Here is an 18341-nt window from a genome sequence, read left to right as displayed (position 1 = left end):
TATGAGGAAGTATTCAAGGATGCTTGGAAAAAATGAGACGGGAGGTGGCTATGAGATCATTCTCTTATGGATTGGGGAGAGAGACATTCTGCATTGACCCAGAGCACCAAAGAACAGGACCAATGCGTAGAAGTTGTAAGAAAGTAGATTTGATTCAAAATAAGGAAGACTTTTTCCTTTCTTTTTCTTTCTTTACCCGCTTCTCCAAGCCCCATCTTGGAATCCATCCTCAGATCTCATTGAGTTTACCATATCTTGGGTCTCCGTGCTCTTCTCCATCCTCACAGCCACCAGCCTTACGAGGAGTTCCTACACAATGATGCTTCCACCTATGACCCACCCTCCTACAACGAGCTGGCCCCAGCGTTCCCCTCATGTGCTCAGTTCTGGCCACACTGCTCTCCTTTCTGTTCCTTGCACTTTCCAACTCAATGGCGTCAGACTTGCTCAACCTTCCTGCCAAGAATACTTTCCTGCTAGATGTTCAAGGGGCTGGCCTCTTCTCAGCATTCAGGTCTCTGTTAAAAGATCACCTCCTCTGAGAGGTCTTGCTGTCCTCAATTTCTACTTAGCCTCTTAAGCCTGTGTCCATCTAGGAACGTCCAGCACACCCACCTTATGTCACAATTTGATGGGAGTGCTTTCAGCTGCCAGGCTGCTTTCCTCCATGGATTCATTGAAGGACCCAGGTGCTTCCATCTGTGGCTCCATCTTAAATTTGGCATCAGATTTGCTTAATCAGGCAATGGATGAGTAAAGACAGATGTATACTCACTTCTTAATAGTCTTAGCTAGACAACACACTTGTCGCCTCCATTCATATTGCATTGGTGGGAACTAGTTCCCAAACCCCTCTGGGTGCAAGAGGGGCTGAAAATCCATTTAGATAGTCATTTCCAAGGAGTAAGGCTACACCATGGAAATGAAACCATAAAGCTTGGGCAGAGAGCCATCTTCGATATTCTGGACATACATGTGTGTGTCTTTGTGTGTGCGTGTGCATACATGTTTGTCTGGTGTATGTGTACATTTGTGTGTATGTGTTGGGGGAGGTATGTGAAACAATCATATTTGCATTTTGAGGTGTTTACTCTTAAATTCACATGGAGAAGTGTGTTCATGGAAGCAAAAGGAATTATAGTGAAACCAATTAGGAAGTTTATAATACTCCAAGTCATAGATGATGGCGCTTTGACTGGTGTATTCTCAGCGGGAATAGGAAGAAGTGGGAAGATGCCAAGAGGGCTGTCAAAAAGCATTCCTAGTCTTCTAGTTTCCCCAACAAGAGAGATTATGGTACCACTGAATGATATAGAAAAGGCATGAGGATCTAGGTTTTGAGCAGGGAGAAAACATAATTTGGTTCTGTCGATGTCAGTTCAAGGAGCCTTCGTGACCTCTAAATAGACATGTCAAGTAGGGAAGTGAGTGTGGAACTCCTAAGGGTTTGCTTGGACTGCAGAAGCACATATGGGAGTCATCACTGGCTAATGCATGGTAATGGAAACCATGCATGTGGGCGAGGACTCTGATGGGGCAGAGCAAGAAGGAAAAAGACTTAGACCAAGTCAAAGAATGCTCCATCACTAACGAGTTGGGCAGAGAAGGAGGAAACAGTGAAATAGACTGAGCGGTGGCCAGAAAAAGAGAAAATTCTGGAGGATTTGATGTCCAGGAAGCCAAGAACAGAATATGAATCCAAAAAGTAAACACTGCCTGAAATGAAAAATTACAGCAAGAGAAAAAAATGATAAGAGGTAGATAATGTGATTCATCTCAAAAGATGATCCTTTTATCCAGAAATATTTTCATGAGTTGCAATTATTTATGTAGATTCTTCTGGACCTTTATTGAAGGAAAATTGTACAGGGTATGTGATAGAGTTTTTTAACTTAGAAACATTTTTAAAAAGTACTTATTATCCATTGTCAAGTGGTTATAAAGTGCAGGTTAGTTACCACACACTGTGCTGAATTGATTTAAGGTTATAAGTGTTGCCACAGAGGCAAAGTGAGTGAGGTATTAAAAGCATTACAGAAACACGCCCAGGTGATAAAGATGTAAACAAAAGCTTTACCCTCTGGCCATGTGTAAGGCTTGCCATTCTTTGGTTCATTAACTTACAGCATGTTTCTTTGATTATTTGTCTTAGGGATTCTGAAGTGTAAGAAAGACAAAGCCTACGAAGGTGGTCAGTTATGTGCCATGTGCTCCAGTCCCAAGAAGATGTACAAACAAGAGATTCACAAACTGAAGGACATCACTTGTCAGAAGCCTTCCATAGAGTCCCCTCTGAGACAGAACAGGAGTCTTGAGGAAGAGCAGGACCAAGAGGAGGACAGCGACAGCCAGCTCTCCCTGGAAGGGTTCCAATTCCCCCCATGGAACATCTCTTTGAACATGACTGATGAGCACCAGAACACAGTGAACTTGGTTTGTGACATCAGGAAGCCAATGGATGTGTACAAAATTCACCTGAACCAAACGGATCCTCAAGAGATTGAGATAAATGCAACAGTTGCCTTGGACTTTGAGTGTCCGATGACCCGGGAAAACTATGAAAAGCTGTGGAAACTGATCGCCTATTATAGTGAGGTTCCTGTTAAGCTGCACCGAGAACTCACGCTCGGCACAGATCCCAAAGTCAGCTACCAATACAGGCAAGATGCTGATGATGATGCTCTTTACTACACTGGCGTCAGAGCCCATATTCTTGCAGAACCAGAATGGGTCATGCAGCCGTCCATAGATATCCAGCTGAACCGACGTCAGAGTACGGCCAAAAAGGTGTTCCTCTCCTATTCTTCCCACTATTCTTTAACAATGGCTGCCAAAGATGCAAGGCAGTCTCGGAGCAGAAGCTGGGTGATGATCGAGCCGAGCGGAGCCGTGCAAAGAGCTCAGACTGTCTTGGAAGGGAGTCCGTGCCAGCTGAGCTGCAACGTAAAGGCTTCTGAGAGTCCATCCATATTCTGGGTGCTCCCCGATGGCTCTGTCCTGAAAGCACCCATGGAGGACCAGGACAGCAAGTTCTCCATCCTCACCAGTGGCTGGCTGAAGATCAAGTCAACAGATCAGTTGGACTCTGGTTTGTACCAGTGCATTGCTCAGGTGAGGGATGAAATGGACCAAATGGTGTACAGGGTTCTCGTGCAGCCACCTGCCACTCAGCCACCTGATAGCCATACAGTAACTATTCAGAAGAACCCAGGGGAATCAGTGATGTTGCCTTGCACTGCACTGGCAATACCTGAAGCCCGGCTTAGCTGGATTCTTCCAAACAAAAGGATAATTAATGATTTGGCTAACACATCAGATGCGTACATGTTGGCAAATGGAACTCTTTCCATCCCAAAGGTCCAGGTCAGTGACAGTGGTCACTACAGATGTGTGGCCGTCAACCAGCAAGGGGTAGATCATTTCACTGTGGGAGTCACAGTGAGTAAGAAAGGATCTGGCAGGTCATCAAAAAGAGGCAGACGCCCAGGTGGGAAGGCTCGTTCCAGAGGGAGAGGAGATGTCGTGGAGGACGAAGGGGGCTCAGGCATGGGAGATGAAGATAACACTTCCAGGACAGTCCTACATCCAAAGGACCAAGAGATGTACATCAAAACAAAGGATGATGCCACCACTGGAGGTAAGAAAACTAAGAAAGGGAGAAGAAAACTGAAACTCTGGAAGAATTCTGAAAAGGAACCAGAGACAAACATCGCAGAGGGTCGCAGAGTGTTCGAGTCCAGACGAAGGATCAATATGGCTAGCAAACAAATTAATCCAGAGCACTGGGCAGATATTTTAGCCAGAGTGCGTGGGAAAAACCTCCCTAAGGGAACAGAAGTCCCCCGGGGCGTTAAAACCACCACTCCTCCATCAGTGAGTCCAGAAGAAACACCTCTTTTGCCTGTTCTTCCTCCCCCCTCAATATGGCCTGTGCAGACCACAACCAGTGCTGAAGAATCCTCAGCAGATATGTCTTTACTGGGTGAGGAAGAGCTGGTTTCCAGTACCGTTTCCTCAACCGAGATGCCACTAGAACATGGCCACGATGGAGTAATTCTTACTGAACCCAAAGTGACAAGCATGCACCTGGAGGAACTCACTGATGATGAATTTTCTGAGAAGACTGACGACACGTTTCCGACCGACATTGGCTCAAACTGGGCTACAGCCACTACACTGATATCTGCGCCTTACGAATCTTCTCCTACTCCACAGACCCTGGACACAGTCTATGAAGAGCCCACCAATGAAAACACAGCCACAGAGGGCTGGTCTACCCCAGATGTTGGAGCCATGTCAGAGCCTACATCAAATGAGTATGAGTCTCCGTTAGATGCCACCTCCTTAGCTGAGTCTGAGACTGTGCCATACGTGTACCCAGACTGGGAGACTAATTCACGACCTAATGAAGATAAGATGAATGAACTGACCTCCACACACTTGACTCCAACCCCTACCATGTGGGTTGCTGACTCTAAGACATCTGAGCCATTTGAAGACCTCATTTTAGAAGAACCAGGTGTCCCCACACAAGTCCCTCTACAGGAACAAACAGACAACTCCCAGCTTGTGAAAGGTAGTTTAGGCACTCAAGGCAATTCACTGATTAAAAAGAGCACAGAGGAGAATTTTCAGATACAATGGGAAGGAGATATGCTAGAGAGAGACCCCACAAACTCCAGAAGTCCTGAGAGTAAGAGACAGGGCATCGAATTCACCACTCTGCGTGACTCCACACTGGGAGTGACAGACAGCAAAGCTCTCTTCAAGCATCCTGGGGAAACCACACTTGGCTCTCTGTTTGACAAGGATACCTCCACAGTAGCAGTGATGATGCCAACCCAAAAGCCCACTTCACCATCAGTGCTGACCACTCACCCTTCTCGAAAGAGACAGAAGGGAAGGAAAAGATTACACCCCGACAGATTCCGACACCGGCATAAACAAACTCTGCCCACAACTCCCGCCCCAACGGAGACTTTCTTGACTCGACCAACTCAAGTACCTGAGGTGAAGATTCCATACCAAGTGGAGAGTTTGCTGGTTCCCACGTCTTGGGTTGATAGCACAGTTGGCACCCCAAAGCAGGTGGAAATGGGGAAGGATGCAGAACCAGTATCCAAAGGACCATCACGAAGGAAACATGGGAAGAGGCCAAATAAACATCGGTCTTCTACTTCTACGGTGAGGTCTCAACCTTCTGTGTCCAATTCCAATCCTTCTCCAGAAAGTCAACATAACAACGTTGTTAACCCCAGTACGGACACCGTACTTTTATCTACAATGGCTTCTCTGAGAACTGGGGCCCCACGTGAGATAACTAGAAAGGAAGATTATATAACAAGCACAAAAGTACATTTATCTCATGATAAATTGCAAGAGACAATTCCAGTCACATATAAACCCGTGTTAGGTGAAAATGAAAGTAAGAATGATGGTGTCACCAACATCAATGACCATACCACTGACAGTTTAGTCCCTGGTAAGTTCGTCACTGATGCTGTATCACCTTCTGGCTTCAAGGTCTCCACTGTGGGAGAATTTCAGGGAGAATTCTCTCCTTCCCGCTCTCCAGGAACGCCAAGCTGGAATCCCCCAAAGGCAGCCCAGCCTAGAGGGCTGCAGACAGACACACCTGTCACCAGCTCTTGGGAAACATTTACAGACACACCTTTTTTTAAAGAGTCAGAGGATCCAGATTTTCCTTCCGAGTTTTCACCTTCTGTTGCAGTCTCGACACTATTTCAGGTTGCGTCAACTACTCTCTCTAGCATGAAAGCAGAGTCGTCTTCAAGGAAGGCAGAAACCACCATCGGTGGTCAGGATCATCAGGAAACCAGTCCAGCTGAAATTGGACCACAGAATATCATCTCTACTCCTGCCCCCAGGAAGGAGCCAGCATCCTCAGTCCCCCCCACGACTCTCGTGTCTTTGGCAGAAACCACCACGAAGCCCATGCCTCTTACTTCAAGAACATCCCCAACATCAACAGGTTCCAAGGAAAAAATTTTCTTGAATTATGTGGGGATCTCGGAAACCAAAACACCCCCAGTGAATAATGAGGGAACTCAGCATATATGGAGGCCTAATGAATTATCCACCCCATCTTCCAACCAGGACCAATTTAACTTAACTCCCAAGCAGGAGTTAGAAAAGGAAGCATTTGATAGGAGGACCAAGGACATTCTTCCTCGCGGCCCAGATAGTCAGCATCAGGATGGGAGAGTCCAAGTTTTCCGTCAACCAGCCAGAGTTCCTGCCAAACCTATCCCACCAAGAGGGACAGTGAGGCCACCATATGTGGCCACACAAGCCTCCTCTGGATACATTGTAACTGTCCAGCCCCCTCGTCACTTCACCAACAAACCAGAAATAATTGCCTATCCTTCAAGGGTTTTGCCAAAGAATAAACACTTTACGACCCCAACGTTATCAAGTACAACAACCCCTGTTGTTCCGTGGCACAGGCCCAAACCTGGCATTCCTAGTAAGTTAACCGACCAAGGAACTGACCGATTTAACGGCAACTCCAAAGTCGTTGGAAATAACAACATCCTTGATCTCAGAGACTCTGTTGGCAAGCCTCCAAGTTCAAGAGTTCCTCATTATCCCCATGGAAGATTCCCTTTCTTTTTCAACAAAACTCTTTCTTTCCCACAATTTGGAGTTACTCTGAAGCCCCAGATACCCACTTCTCCTGCCCCAGTGATGAGAGAGAGAAAAGTCAACCCAGCTCCCTACAATAGGATACATTCTCAGAGCATCATCCACGTGGACTTTGGACCCCCCGCCCCTCCATTATTGCACCCTCCCCGGACCACGGCACCACCCTCCATGAACTTACAGAACATCCCTCTGGTCTACTCCACCCGGAGCTCCATCCCCATCGTGACATCTTCTGGCCAGCCCTCCAGAAGCTTTCATCAGAGTAGCTCAAAGCTCTTCTCTCCTGTAGGACCACCTGCATCCAAATTCTGGACGCTTGGGGAAAAGCCCCAAATTATCACCAAATTCCCTCAGACTGTGTCCATCACTGCAGAGACAGATGCTATGATCCCATGTGAGGCAACAGGGAAACCCAAGCCTTTCATTACCTGGACAAAAGTTTCCACAGGTAGGGCGCTTAAGCATCTGTGTTTTAACTGGGGCTTGTGTAGGAGGAGGTTGTCTGAGTCTGTGGCCCCGGGCAGAACCAGAGATTCTGGGAAAAGGCCAAGTTCATGGGATGGGAAAGAACTCCTGAAAACTTAGATACAAGCACGTTCCTTTATAGGGACAGGAAATAAGGACCTAGAATAGATGTACGATTTTAATGGGGCCATGGAAACATGTCACAGGCTCTTTGGATAGGGAACAACCTAGGCTTAGGAATATATCAGCTTCTTATCTTCTTCTAGTGAGGTCCAGTGCAAAAGTCTTCCACACTCCTGTTGGCAGGGAGTGGGGCTGAGGGGAATTGTGCAAATTCCCCTTGTCCTTCCACTGGCTTGAAAGGTAACTGCAGCCTTGTCTGAGCCCATCAGGGATTTCTTTGATTTCAACCTAGAGACACAGTTGTTTTCATTTGCTTAGGCTGCCATAGCAAAGGACCACACGCTGGGTGCCTTAAACCTCAAACATTGATGGTCTCACAGTCCTGGAGGCGGGAAGTCCGAGATGAAAGTGTGGGCAGGGCTGGTTCCTCCTGAGGCCTCTCTCCTTGGCATGTGGACACCATCTTCTCCCCGTGTCCTCACATGGTCGTCCCTCTGTCCCTCTGTGTGTCTGTGTCCTCATCTTCTCTTCTTATAAGGACACCAGTCCTCTTGGATCAGGACCCACCCTAATGACCTCATTTTACCTTAATCCCCTCTTTAAAGACCCATCTCCAAATACAGTCACCTTCTGAGGTCCTGGGAATTAAGACTTCAACATGTGAATTTTGGGGGTGATACAACTCAGCCCATGCAATAGTCTATACATTGGTCTATATTTGGAATCCTGGGAAGCTCAGAGAGCACTCAAATTCATAAACATGACCATCTCCTTTGTTTGAGTGGCAAAACAATTTCTAGGTGACAGAAGAAAGAAAAATCTAAAAAGCTACAACCTCTCCACAAAAGAAAGGCTCTCCCTGCTCCTCCTTCTCTTTACTTCCCTCTCAACACAGCTGGATCCTTCAGGCCTGGATTCTGACCTGAGGGTTTTTTTTTTTCCATTTGGTCTCCCTTTTGGTAATACAGGAATGATTTATGCTGATAGCCCTTGGGAGAGCTGGGCATTGTTTGCTCAGGTTTATCTCACAAATGTTGGATGTGTTCCAAAGGTTAGCAGAGGCTCTGAGTATAGCGAAATGACTGACTTCTTTGATCTGTAACCATCTGATGTCAGATGTTTCTGTAATGATTTAATAAGGAATTTTGCTTCAAGTAACAAGTGGAGAAGACCACAGGGTTTTCATTCTAAAAGTATCGTGCCTTTGAAGGAAAGCACATTCCTCTACTGGGAAATCCCATTTATATTCATCCTTAGGGTCTTCCACACCTTGTGCCCTTTCTGAGCATCGCTGGACCACAGCCCCTCACTAGACATTCATGCAAATTCTCCTACATTGTCAAGACTCAGCTTCTACTCCCGGCTGTAGCAGAAGAGCTTGTCAGAACTAAATGAGTAGCCCGTGATGGAAGCACGGACCAAGAAATCCAGTATGCGGGAGCAGAAGGGAGGACTCAAAATCAGGGTTTTCCAGTTTTTAAATATAGGATTTATTGTTCAGGTATGGTGAGGCCAACAGATCAGGAGATGACTGCCATTGAAAACATAGTTTTCTCCTCACAGTTCCCAAGAGGACGGGGCATGCTATGCCATACAGGGCCACACGGGGAGGCAGCAGGGCTGGTCAGGAGGCAGAGGGAGAGACAGGAAAATGTGGACAAGAACCTTTATTGTAGTTTCTGCAGGAAGGAATAGGCGAGGCAGAGTAGCTGTAGGACTGGCTGAGTTGAATAATATCAGTGGCCTGTGAGGCATAGGGACTGTCCCTAGTTGTCTGGTACCTGGTCCTGGGGAGATGACAGGAGGCAGATGGTGGTGTGCACTGTGAGAGCACCATAGTGTAGGTGGCTGGAAGTGCGGGCTCTGGATTGGTCGGTTTGTGTTTGCAAGGTGCATCCTTTGCTCTCTCTAGGAATTGGCTATCCCTGGGAGGGCCAGTCCCTCCAGGGTCAGCAAGACCCAAGATGTCAAAGTATCAGAAACTCTTGGTTAATACAATCCCTGACTGTGGCAGAGCCCCTAGAAGGCAAGATAGAAAACATTGGTGGTATAGAGAGTGGGAAGAAAGAGGGGCACATGCCCCCTGGCTGTAGTGGTGGGGATGTCAAGTGCTGTTTGGAAAAATGACTTAGTGCTCAGTTCATCCAGACTGGGCAGAGAATGACCCGCTCAATCTAGTTGTCTTGTTGGACTCAAGAGGCTGTCTGGGCAGAGGTGGATGGTGACTGCAAGCTTGGGGTGTCCCTGCAACCAACTTGGAGACCTCAGGAGGTCAACCTGCACCAGTGAGGCAGGGGCTGACCCAATGGGGGCTGCGTCTACAGTAACTGAAGTGAACGAGGAGGCCAGCTTGAGAGGGCCTGGGGCTCATGAGGGCTTCCAGAACCTTCCATGAAACCCATGGTGGCTGCCCTTTGCTTGAAGGTGGCGTACGCCCTGATTCTGGGATTGATGTAAGAGTCAAGAAGGGTGAAAAAAATGTTCTCTCTTCCCCACATTGGAGGTGGAGGTGGTTGGGGGGCAAGTCTTTGCTTTTGCTGTTTAGGACACAAAGAGGAGAACTGATTACTTAACTAACAATCCTTGTTTGGGCCTATGGAAAGGGCACATTTAGGTTGAACCTGATGGTACGTATTTTCGATTTCCAGGAGCTATTATGACCCCGAACACCAGAGTACAACGGTTCGAAGTCCTCAAGAATGGCACCTTCGTCATCCGGAAGGTACAGGTGCAGGACCGTGGCCAGTACATGTGCACAGCCAAAAACTTGCACGGTGTGGACAGGATGGTGGTCCTGCTGTCTGTCACCGTGCAGCAGCCCCAAATCCTAGCCTCCCACTACCAGGACGTCACCGTCTACCTGGGAGACACAATTGCCATGGAGTGTCTAGCCAAGGGCACCCCAGCCCCCCAAATCTCCTGGATTTTCCCTGACGGGAGGGTGTGGCAGACCGTGTCCCCAGTGGAGGGTAGGGTCACACTTCACGAAAACCGCACCCTGTCCATCAAAGAGGCTTCCTTCTCAGACAGAGGTGTCTACAAGTGCGTGGCCAGCAACCCAGCCGGGGCGGACAGCCTGGCCATTCGCCTCCACGTGGCCGCCCTGCCTCCGGTCATCCACCAGGAGAAGACGGAGAACATCTCGCTGCCCCCAGGGCTCAGCATCCACATCCACTGCACAGCCAAGGCCGCGCCCCTGCCCAGCGTGCGCTGGGTGCTCAGGGATGGGACCCAGATCCGCCCTTCGCAGTTCATCAACGGGAACTTGTTTGTCTTCCCCAACGGGACGCTCTACATCCGCAACCTGGCGCCCAAGGACAGCGGGCGCTACGAGTGTGTGGCTGCCAACCTGGTGGGCTCGGCGCGCAGGACGGTCCAGCTGACCGTGCAGCGCGCGGCGGCCAATGCTCGCATCACCGGGACCTCTCCGCAGAGGACCGACGTCCGCTACGGCGGGACCCTCCGGCTGGACTGCAGCGCCTCGGGGGACCCCTGGCCACGCATCCTCTGGAGACTCCCGTCCAAGAGGATGATCGACGCACTCTTCAGGTATGTGGTGCTCCTGCTTCGCCATCAACCACTGGGCTCCTGCCACCGCCTCCCCTTTGGATGCTGGGAACAGTGTCTTGGGACATCTCTTCATGGAGTGTCCTTGTCTGGGATGAAGATGCACAGACATGCTCCTTATGTGCAGAGGCCAGGGGACACTTTTTCACACAATGCAATCTTGTCTTTATAAATGGGATCCAGAACAAACACCTAGCCTTTCCTCTTCTCCACCCTTCTCTCTCCTACAAAAGAAAAAAAACCAAATAACTTTTGTTTTAATGATTATCTTTGTAATTGTGTTTTAAACGATAGTATTAGATAAAGCAATTTAGGCTGCTTTCTATTTCTACTATCTAATGCCAACAAAACACACAGACGCTTCATACTTTGTTTTTAAGTGGCATTAGTGAGAGAGTGAAAGGACGTAAAACAAAAAATGTCAAGACATTATTTCAGCCTGAGGGTGGCATATGGGGAATTCTAAAAATGCGTTTTGGCTAGGAAGAAAGTCACCTTCTATTCCAGTGACTTCAATTCCCAGGTATGGGGGGGCGGGGGAGGGTGATTTTGCCCCCAGGGTACATTTGGCAATGTTTGCAGACATTTTTAGTTGACGTGACTCTGGGAACAGGGGTTCCTACTGGCATCTAGTAGGTGGAGACCAGGGATGCTGCTCAACTCCCTACAATGAACAAGACAGCCCCACCGCACAGAGCGCTCTTGCTCAAATGTCAGTAGGAGTGAGGTTGAGACGCCCTCTCTTAGCATGAAGGACTATCATCTGTCTGTCATCTATCTATCTCTGATCTATCTATCTATCTATCTATCTATATTCTGTGTTTCTATCTATATATCTATGTGTCTATCTATCTATCTATCATGTTTATATCTATCATTGATCTATCTGTTTTTATCTATAAACTATCTTTATCTATCTGTCTATCCAAGACAGTAGTTCTTAACTAGAAGATTGTGTTCCCAAGGGACACTCATCAATGTCTGAAGACATTTTTGGTTGGCACAACTGGGGGAGGGGGGTTGCTACTGCCTCATGGGTGGAGACCAGAGATGCTGCTCAATACCCTACAGCACACAGCACAGTCCCCACCACAGAGAATCATCTGGCCCCAAATGTCAACTGTGCTGAGGCTGAGAAACCCTCAACTAGCGGGAGAGACTGTCTGTGTATATCTATCTATCCGTCTATCATCTATCTATATATATCCATTCATCCATCTAGCCATCCATCTCTATCTGTCTGTCTATCTATCTATCTATCATCTATCTATCTGTGGCAGTTTTTCTCAACTAAAGGATTGTACCCCCAGGGAACACTCATCAATGTCTGGAGACATTTTTGGTTGTCACAACTAGTAGGCGAAAAGGTACTCCTGCCTAATGAATATAGACCAGGGATACTGCTCAACATCTCGCAATATACAGGACTCTCCCACCCCTGATAATTATCCATCCCCCATAGTGTCCAGGTTGAGAAACCCTAGGCTAGATCCAAAAGAACCAATATCTCTTTAATAAACATTTCAGCATACAGGGAAGGAGATAATGGTTGGCAACATGGCATCAAAGAAATTCCGCTGGTGCCGTGGTGGAGAACCCCTGACTTAGGATGTGTCTTCAGCATCCGCAGCCCAGCAGCTCAGGCAGGAATGCCTCTCCGTGTGGCTTCCTCCCCAGGACATGAGCAAAGCCAGCGTTCAAGGGTTCTGCACAGCTGCATCTGGCCTCCCCCGTCTCTTTCCGAAGCAAGGAAAGGACCAAGGCACTTTCCTCACCCCGTATTTTAATGTTAGCTGGCTGGGTGTTGCCCAGTGAACCTTGCACAATCCAGAATACCACGTACCCAATTTTCCCTGGAATATCTTCCAGCTGAGCAGATGTACTGCCATGTGGAGAACTGTTTTCAGTTGATTTTGGCAGGGCTGAGGCAGGGTTGAATGAATGACAGTAAAAGAGTGTCCTTCCAGCATGAATTTGAGCCATTCAATTCGTACCTCCCTGTAAATTATTGTCTCTGTGGCTTCATTCTTACTAAATTCTGACTAATAATCTTCTTAGTAAATAGTAATTAAACCACCCATGTGCGTTTTATAAAAGAGCGGGCTCTTTGCCCTGCCTACGCATTGGGACTATTTCAAAATACAGATATTGGAGTTTCAATTCTTGAAGTCAGATCCCCCGTGATGCTTATATGCATGTGTATCTTTCAGAGTCGCTCATTTGGTTCTGATTATGACCCAGGCTAGGAATCCCTGTGCTAGAACTTTCAAAATATTTACAAACACAGGCTACTGTATGGATTTTTGGATTCAAACTCCAAGACACATTAAAGTATCTTTGTCTGCTTCACTCCTATTGAATGACCTACCTATTTATGTTGGCTTGATTCTCACTCACGGCCAACAAAACAGTTTGTTTGATCATTGTTCATAGTAGCTTTTATTAACCATAATCATGTTATCAGGTGGAATTCAATCACAGGCAGACTTTTTGTTTTTTAGATCTATGATGAAATTCCAGACATGCTATTCGAATAATGCAGTGTTTAGGAAATATTTCGAGATGAAAATTCAACGGCTCCCCCTGATGCCACCTCTATAAATTATGTGCAACTTAGATTTTCAATCTGGATACTTTTAAAGTAGGAACTTCCCAAATCTTTTCACCCCATTGGTCAAAACATCACTTCTGAATTGCCCCAGGGCACCCTCATATTGATAAAAATATCACATGCATAGTGAAGGTCTTTCAAAGCACTGTTTGCATGTTGCCCCTTTACGTTGAAAGACTTTTTAAATATTAACTTGGAAGTGCACGGGCTTAGGTCCAACAGTTGTCATTTCCTGCAGAGGAATGGGATGCCAGCATTGGGGTGCTAGCTGGCAAATGCCATTCAGCTCTGGTTACAGATTCAAGGGGAAGAAGCCTTTACATTGACATTGCCACATTTGGAAGAATTCAATTTTAGCATCGGAACTCTGGGTATAACCACCATTACAACATCCATCGTATAACTACTTTGCTGCCCATTACCTCATAATGAAATGCAATATTATAAAACATCGTCGAGAGTAAAAATAGCATTTGGAGCATTTTGTTCAGGAAGCACTTTGTCTCCTTATAAGGTTAGCTCAATTCATTCTCTCTCTGTCTGTAGCATCTTACCTGATTTTCTCATTACAATAAGCTCTGCGTTAACCGCCATGCAAATACTCGATCCACACACTCCCACACTAGCACAGCTGAAGTCCTCGACTGCTTTTCACATCCTGGAGTCAGTGGCCAGCCAAAGGTCAGACTCAACCAGAGAATTCTTATTTGCGGTAAATAAACCCTTTCCGCACTTGGACGCAGTCCCCCCAGGCTGCAAAAACCATCTGACATTTTGCAATAACAGTCGCCTGTCCTGATCATTCTCAGCACATGTTTTATTTCATTCCTATGACCTACAGATGGGGTAGAGCACTGGGCAGACTGACGTCTTATTCCTTTCCTTTTTCTCCAACAGTTTTGATACCAGAATCAAGGTGTTTGCCAATGGGACCCTGGTGGTGAAATCCGTCACAGACAAAGATGCCGGGGACTACCTGTGCGTCGCCCGGAACAAGGTCGGTGATGACTTTGTCGTGCTCAAGGTGAATGTCGTCATGAAACCAGCCAAGATCGAGCATAAAGAGGAGAACGACCACAGGGTGTTCTATGGGAGTGATCTGAAGGTTGACTGCGTGGCCACCGGGCTTCCCTACCCCGAGATCTCTTGGAGCCTCCCTGATGGGAGCCTGGTCAACTCCTTCATGCAGTCGGATGACAGTGGTGGGCGTACCAAGCGCTATGTGGTGTTCAACAACGGGACTCTCTACTTCAACGAAGTAGGCATGCGAGAGGAAGGGGACTACATCTGCTTTGCGGAAAACCAGGTGGGGAAGGATGAGATGAGAGTACGTGTCAAGGTGGTGACCGAGCCTGCCGCCATCCGGAATAAGACATACTCCGTGGTCCAAGTCCCCTATGGGGATGTGGTCACTGTAGCATGTGAGGCCAAGGGGGAGCCCACACCCAGGGTGACGTGGCTTTCTCCAACCAATAGGCTGATCCCCACATCCTCGGATAAGTATCAGATATATCAGGATGGCACTCTCCTTATCCAGAAAGCTCAGCGGTCAGACAGCGGCAACTACACCTGCGTGGTCAGGAACAGTGCCGGGGAAGACAGGAAAATGGTCTGGATCCATGTCAATGTCCAGTCGCCCAAGATCAACGGGAACCCTGATGCCATCACCACCGTGCGGGAGATTGCCGCCGGGGGGAGTCGAAAACTCATTGACTGCCAAGCAGAAGGCATCCCCACGCCAAGAGTGCTGTGGGCCTTTCCCGAGGGCGTGGTTCTGCCGGCCCCCTACTATGGGAACCGGATCACTATCCATCGCAATGGCACCCTGGACATCAGGAGTCTGAGGAAGAGCGACTCCGTGCAGCTTGCGTGCATTGGCCGCAATGAGGGGGGTGAAGCCAGGTTGATTGTCCAGCTCACGGTCTTGGAGCCAGTGGAGAAGCCCATCTTCCATGACCCCGTCAGTGAGAAGATTACCGCCATGGCCGGCCACACCATCAGCCTCAACTGCTCAGCCGCAGGGACCCCAACACCCACGCTGCTGTGGGTCCTTCCCAATGGGACGGAGCTCCAGAGTGGCCAGCAGCTACAGAGATTCTACCACAAGGGCGACGGCATGCTGCACATCAGCGGTCTCTCCTCCATCGACGCCGGGGCCTACCGCTGCGTGGCCCGCAACTCCGCGGGCTACACCGAGAGGCTGGTCTCTCTGAAGGTGGGGCTGAAACCCGAAATGAGCAAGCAGTACCACAATCTGGTGAGCATCATCAACGGCGAGACCCTGCAGCTGCAATGCCTCCCTCCAGGGGGCCGGGAGGCACACTTCTCATGGACGCTCCCCAACGGCATGGTCCTGGAGGGCCCCCAAGCACAAGGACGCTTTTCCCTTGGGGAAAATGGCACCCTCACCGTGCGCGACGCCTCGGTGTTTGACAGGGGCACCTACGTGTGCAAGGCGGACACGGAGTATGGTCCTTCTGTCACGAACTTCCCAGTTATTGTGATCGCATATCCTCCCCGGATCACCAGCGAGCCAACGCCCGTCATCTACACCCGGCCCGGAAATACCGTCAAGATGAACTGCATGGCCATGGGGATTCCCAAAGCTGAAATCACCTGGGAGCTGCCTGACAAATCGCATCTGACTGCCGGGGCGCAGGCCCGTCTGTATGGGAACAGGTTCCTTCACCCACAAGGATCATTAACCATCCAGCAGGCCACACAGAGAGACGCCGGCTTCTACAAGTGCACCGCGAAGAATATCCTGGGCCGTGACTCCAAAACAACTTACATCCACGTCTACTGAAACACTTGCCGGAGAACGTGGACTCCACGGTCGTTGCTTAGGACCTTAGAACAAAGCCTCCTTTGCAAGGAAAGCCGGGGCAGAGATTCAGAGCCCTAAAAAGATGTGTCACGGGCGTGGTGGCGCCCCCTATGGGATTCAGGTTCACGTTGACTTTGACCTATGCTTGTTGGCGAAAGGAAGCAATCAGAGATTGGAAAGAGGGGTCTGCCTCTCTGGGGACTTTCTTTTCTATTTCCAGGATGCCATGCGCTCTTGTCTGGCGTTTCACAGACATGGGCACAAATCTGTGTTGCAAATAGCACCCTGATGCTTTAATGAGCGTCTGTAGGATCCCTAAGGAGCAGTCACTGAAAATAAACATAGAGATTAACTGTGCCTTGCCACCCTGTTGAAGATGCACCACCTAGTTAACCCATTGCTGTTTTAACATGATAGAACATTCTAGAATGAGTACCCATCTTTCAGTTATTGCCTCTGTCACTTCAAAACTCCAATTTGCCCAGTAAGGGCTTAGAACCAGAGTGATCGATCTTTTTTTTTTTTTGTAATGTACAAGTTGCATACAATACAGCTACCATTTTATATGAAAGAACTCTTTTTCCCTGGAACTCACTTTTTTAATAGTTATATATATATATATATATATTTCTTTCTAATCAGACGATGAGACTGGAAAGAGAAAGAAATACTTTCTGTCTCGTTAAGAAATAATAAATTATTGGTCTTTACAAGACTTGGATACATTAAAGCAGGCATGGAAATGCAATTATAAAAACATTCGTCCCCAACTTCCTTCAAATTCAGTAACTGCTATTATATTACCATTCACAGGAACCCCACAGGGAGGGAGGCTGGAATCTTGGATTTCCTTGTTTATGAAGTTTATCTTGAGAGCTGTGGTAGGGGGAGAGGAGAGAAAGGAGAGAGCTAAGTCATCACCCCACAGAATGAATCCAGAGCCTTCCAGAAAAGTCCAGAAACATCTCTCTCCCTGTCAGTTTGTGCCCACAGAAAGTAGGAGGCCTGTCATTTCCATGACTGCTTTACTGTATTTTTAAGGTCAATATAATGTACATTTGATAATAAAATACTATTTTCCAAACAGCTGGGCGATGACGACAGTGATATTTTCAAGCACAAAAGCAAATTTGGGTTTAAATAACAGTGTTTGAAATCTGCTTTTATCCACCACCTTTGAATTATTCTGTCCCCTACAAGTTTTTAACAGGCGAGGAAGTAGTCTGAGGCAGTGGCTCCAACCTATTTGACAGACAGGAAGGCAGGGTAGGACCCCTTGGTCCCCTCTGTTGACAGTTCTAAGTTGAGGAGGAAGAAGTGGTGCCCCAGAAATCCTTCAGGAAATTTTCTTTAGGAAAGAGCCATCTGGGGTACATGTACCAGCATTCCTCAAAGATGCAAAAACTGCCATTCCTTTGCCTCCTCTGAGAGGAAGAAATTAAGCAAACTCAAGATAAATATTTGGGAAGAAGATGACTGCCAGCATTGAGAGAAACCCAGTGCTGTTGATCTTTAAAGGATATTGCTCACTGAAACAGAAGAATGCTTGGCTTTTCACAGCTGTGTGGGAAGTACACAGCCTCTACCACTGATTAATCCACTTATTTGCTTAAGTAGATCAACACAGTCCTTACCGTGTGCCAGGTACCAGGATGGGAGCTGGGAACACCCAGATGAGGAGGATACACGTGATGCTTGAGGAGTTCACGCTCCGTAGACAAGCCGTTCAGCTAGAGCAGGGTTCCCCAACATTAGCACTAGTGACATTGGGACTGGATGACTCTGTGGTGAAGGCTGTGCTGTGCATTGCAGGGTGTTGAGCAGCATCCCTGGGCCATACCTACTAGAGGCCGGTAGCATCCTCTCCTCCAGCTGTGACAATGAAAAAATGGCTCCAGATGTTGCCAAATGTCTCCCTTGGGGGGAGTGCAGAATCACCCCTACTTGAGAATCACTGCCATAGATGATAGATAAATGATAGGCAGATAGATGATGGAAAGGATAGACAGATAGGTAAATGATAGCTAGATAGATGATAGATGAGATAGCTAAATGAGATTAGATAGGTGATAGATGATAGCT

General features: G+C 47.8%; 1 protein-coding gene across 2 annotated transcripts in view; it reads left to right on the top strand.

The window, feature by feature from the left end:
• MXRA5 (matrix remodeling associated 5) overlaps positions 1-17345 on the top strand; it is a 28541-nt gene extending 11196 nt beyond the window's left edge. For both annotated transcript variants that reach the window (XM_070606244.1, XM_070606243.1), the window contains exons 5-7: positions 2153-7114; positions 9903-10803; positions 14330-17345. In XM_070606244.1, the coding sequence (XP_070462345.1) occupies positions 2153-7114; positions 9903-10803; positions 14330-16238 (7772 nt within the window). In that variant the 3' untranslated portion in view covers positions 16239-17345. The remainder of the gene's footprint in view (positions 1-2152; positions 7115-9902; positions 10804-14329) is intronic.
• Positions 17346-18341: the final 996 nt, after the last annotated feature.

The sequence above is a fragment of the Equus przewalskii genome, chromosome X (genome assembly GCF_037783145.1).
Source record: "Equus przewalskii isolate Varuska chromosome X, EquPr2, whole genome shotgun sequence".
Classification (NCBI taxonomy): Eukaryota; Metazoa; Chordata; class Mammalia; order Perissodactyla; family Equidae; genus Equus; species Equus przewalskii.
Note: the sequence above shows the minus strand (reverse complement) of the source record. Positions and strands in the feature narration are given on the sequence as shown.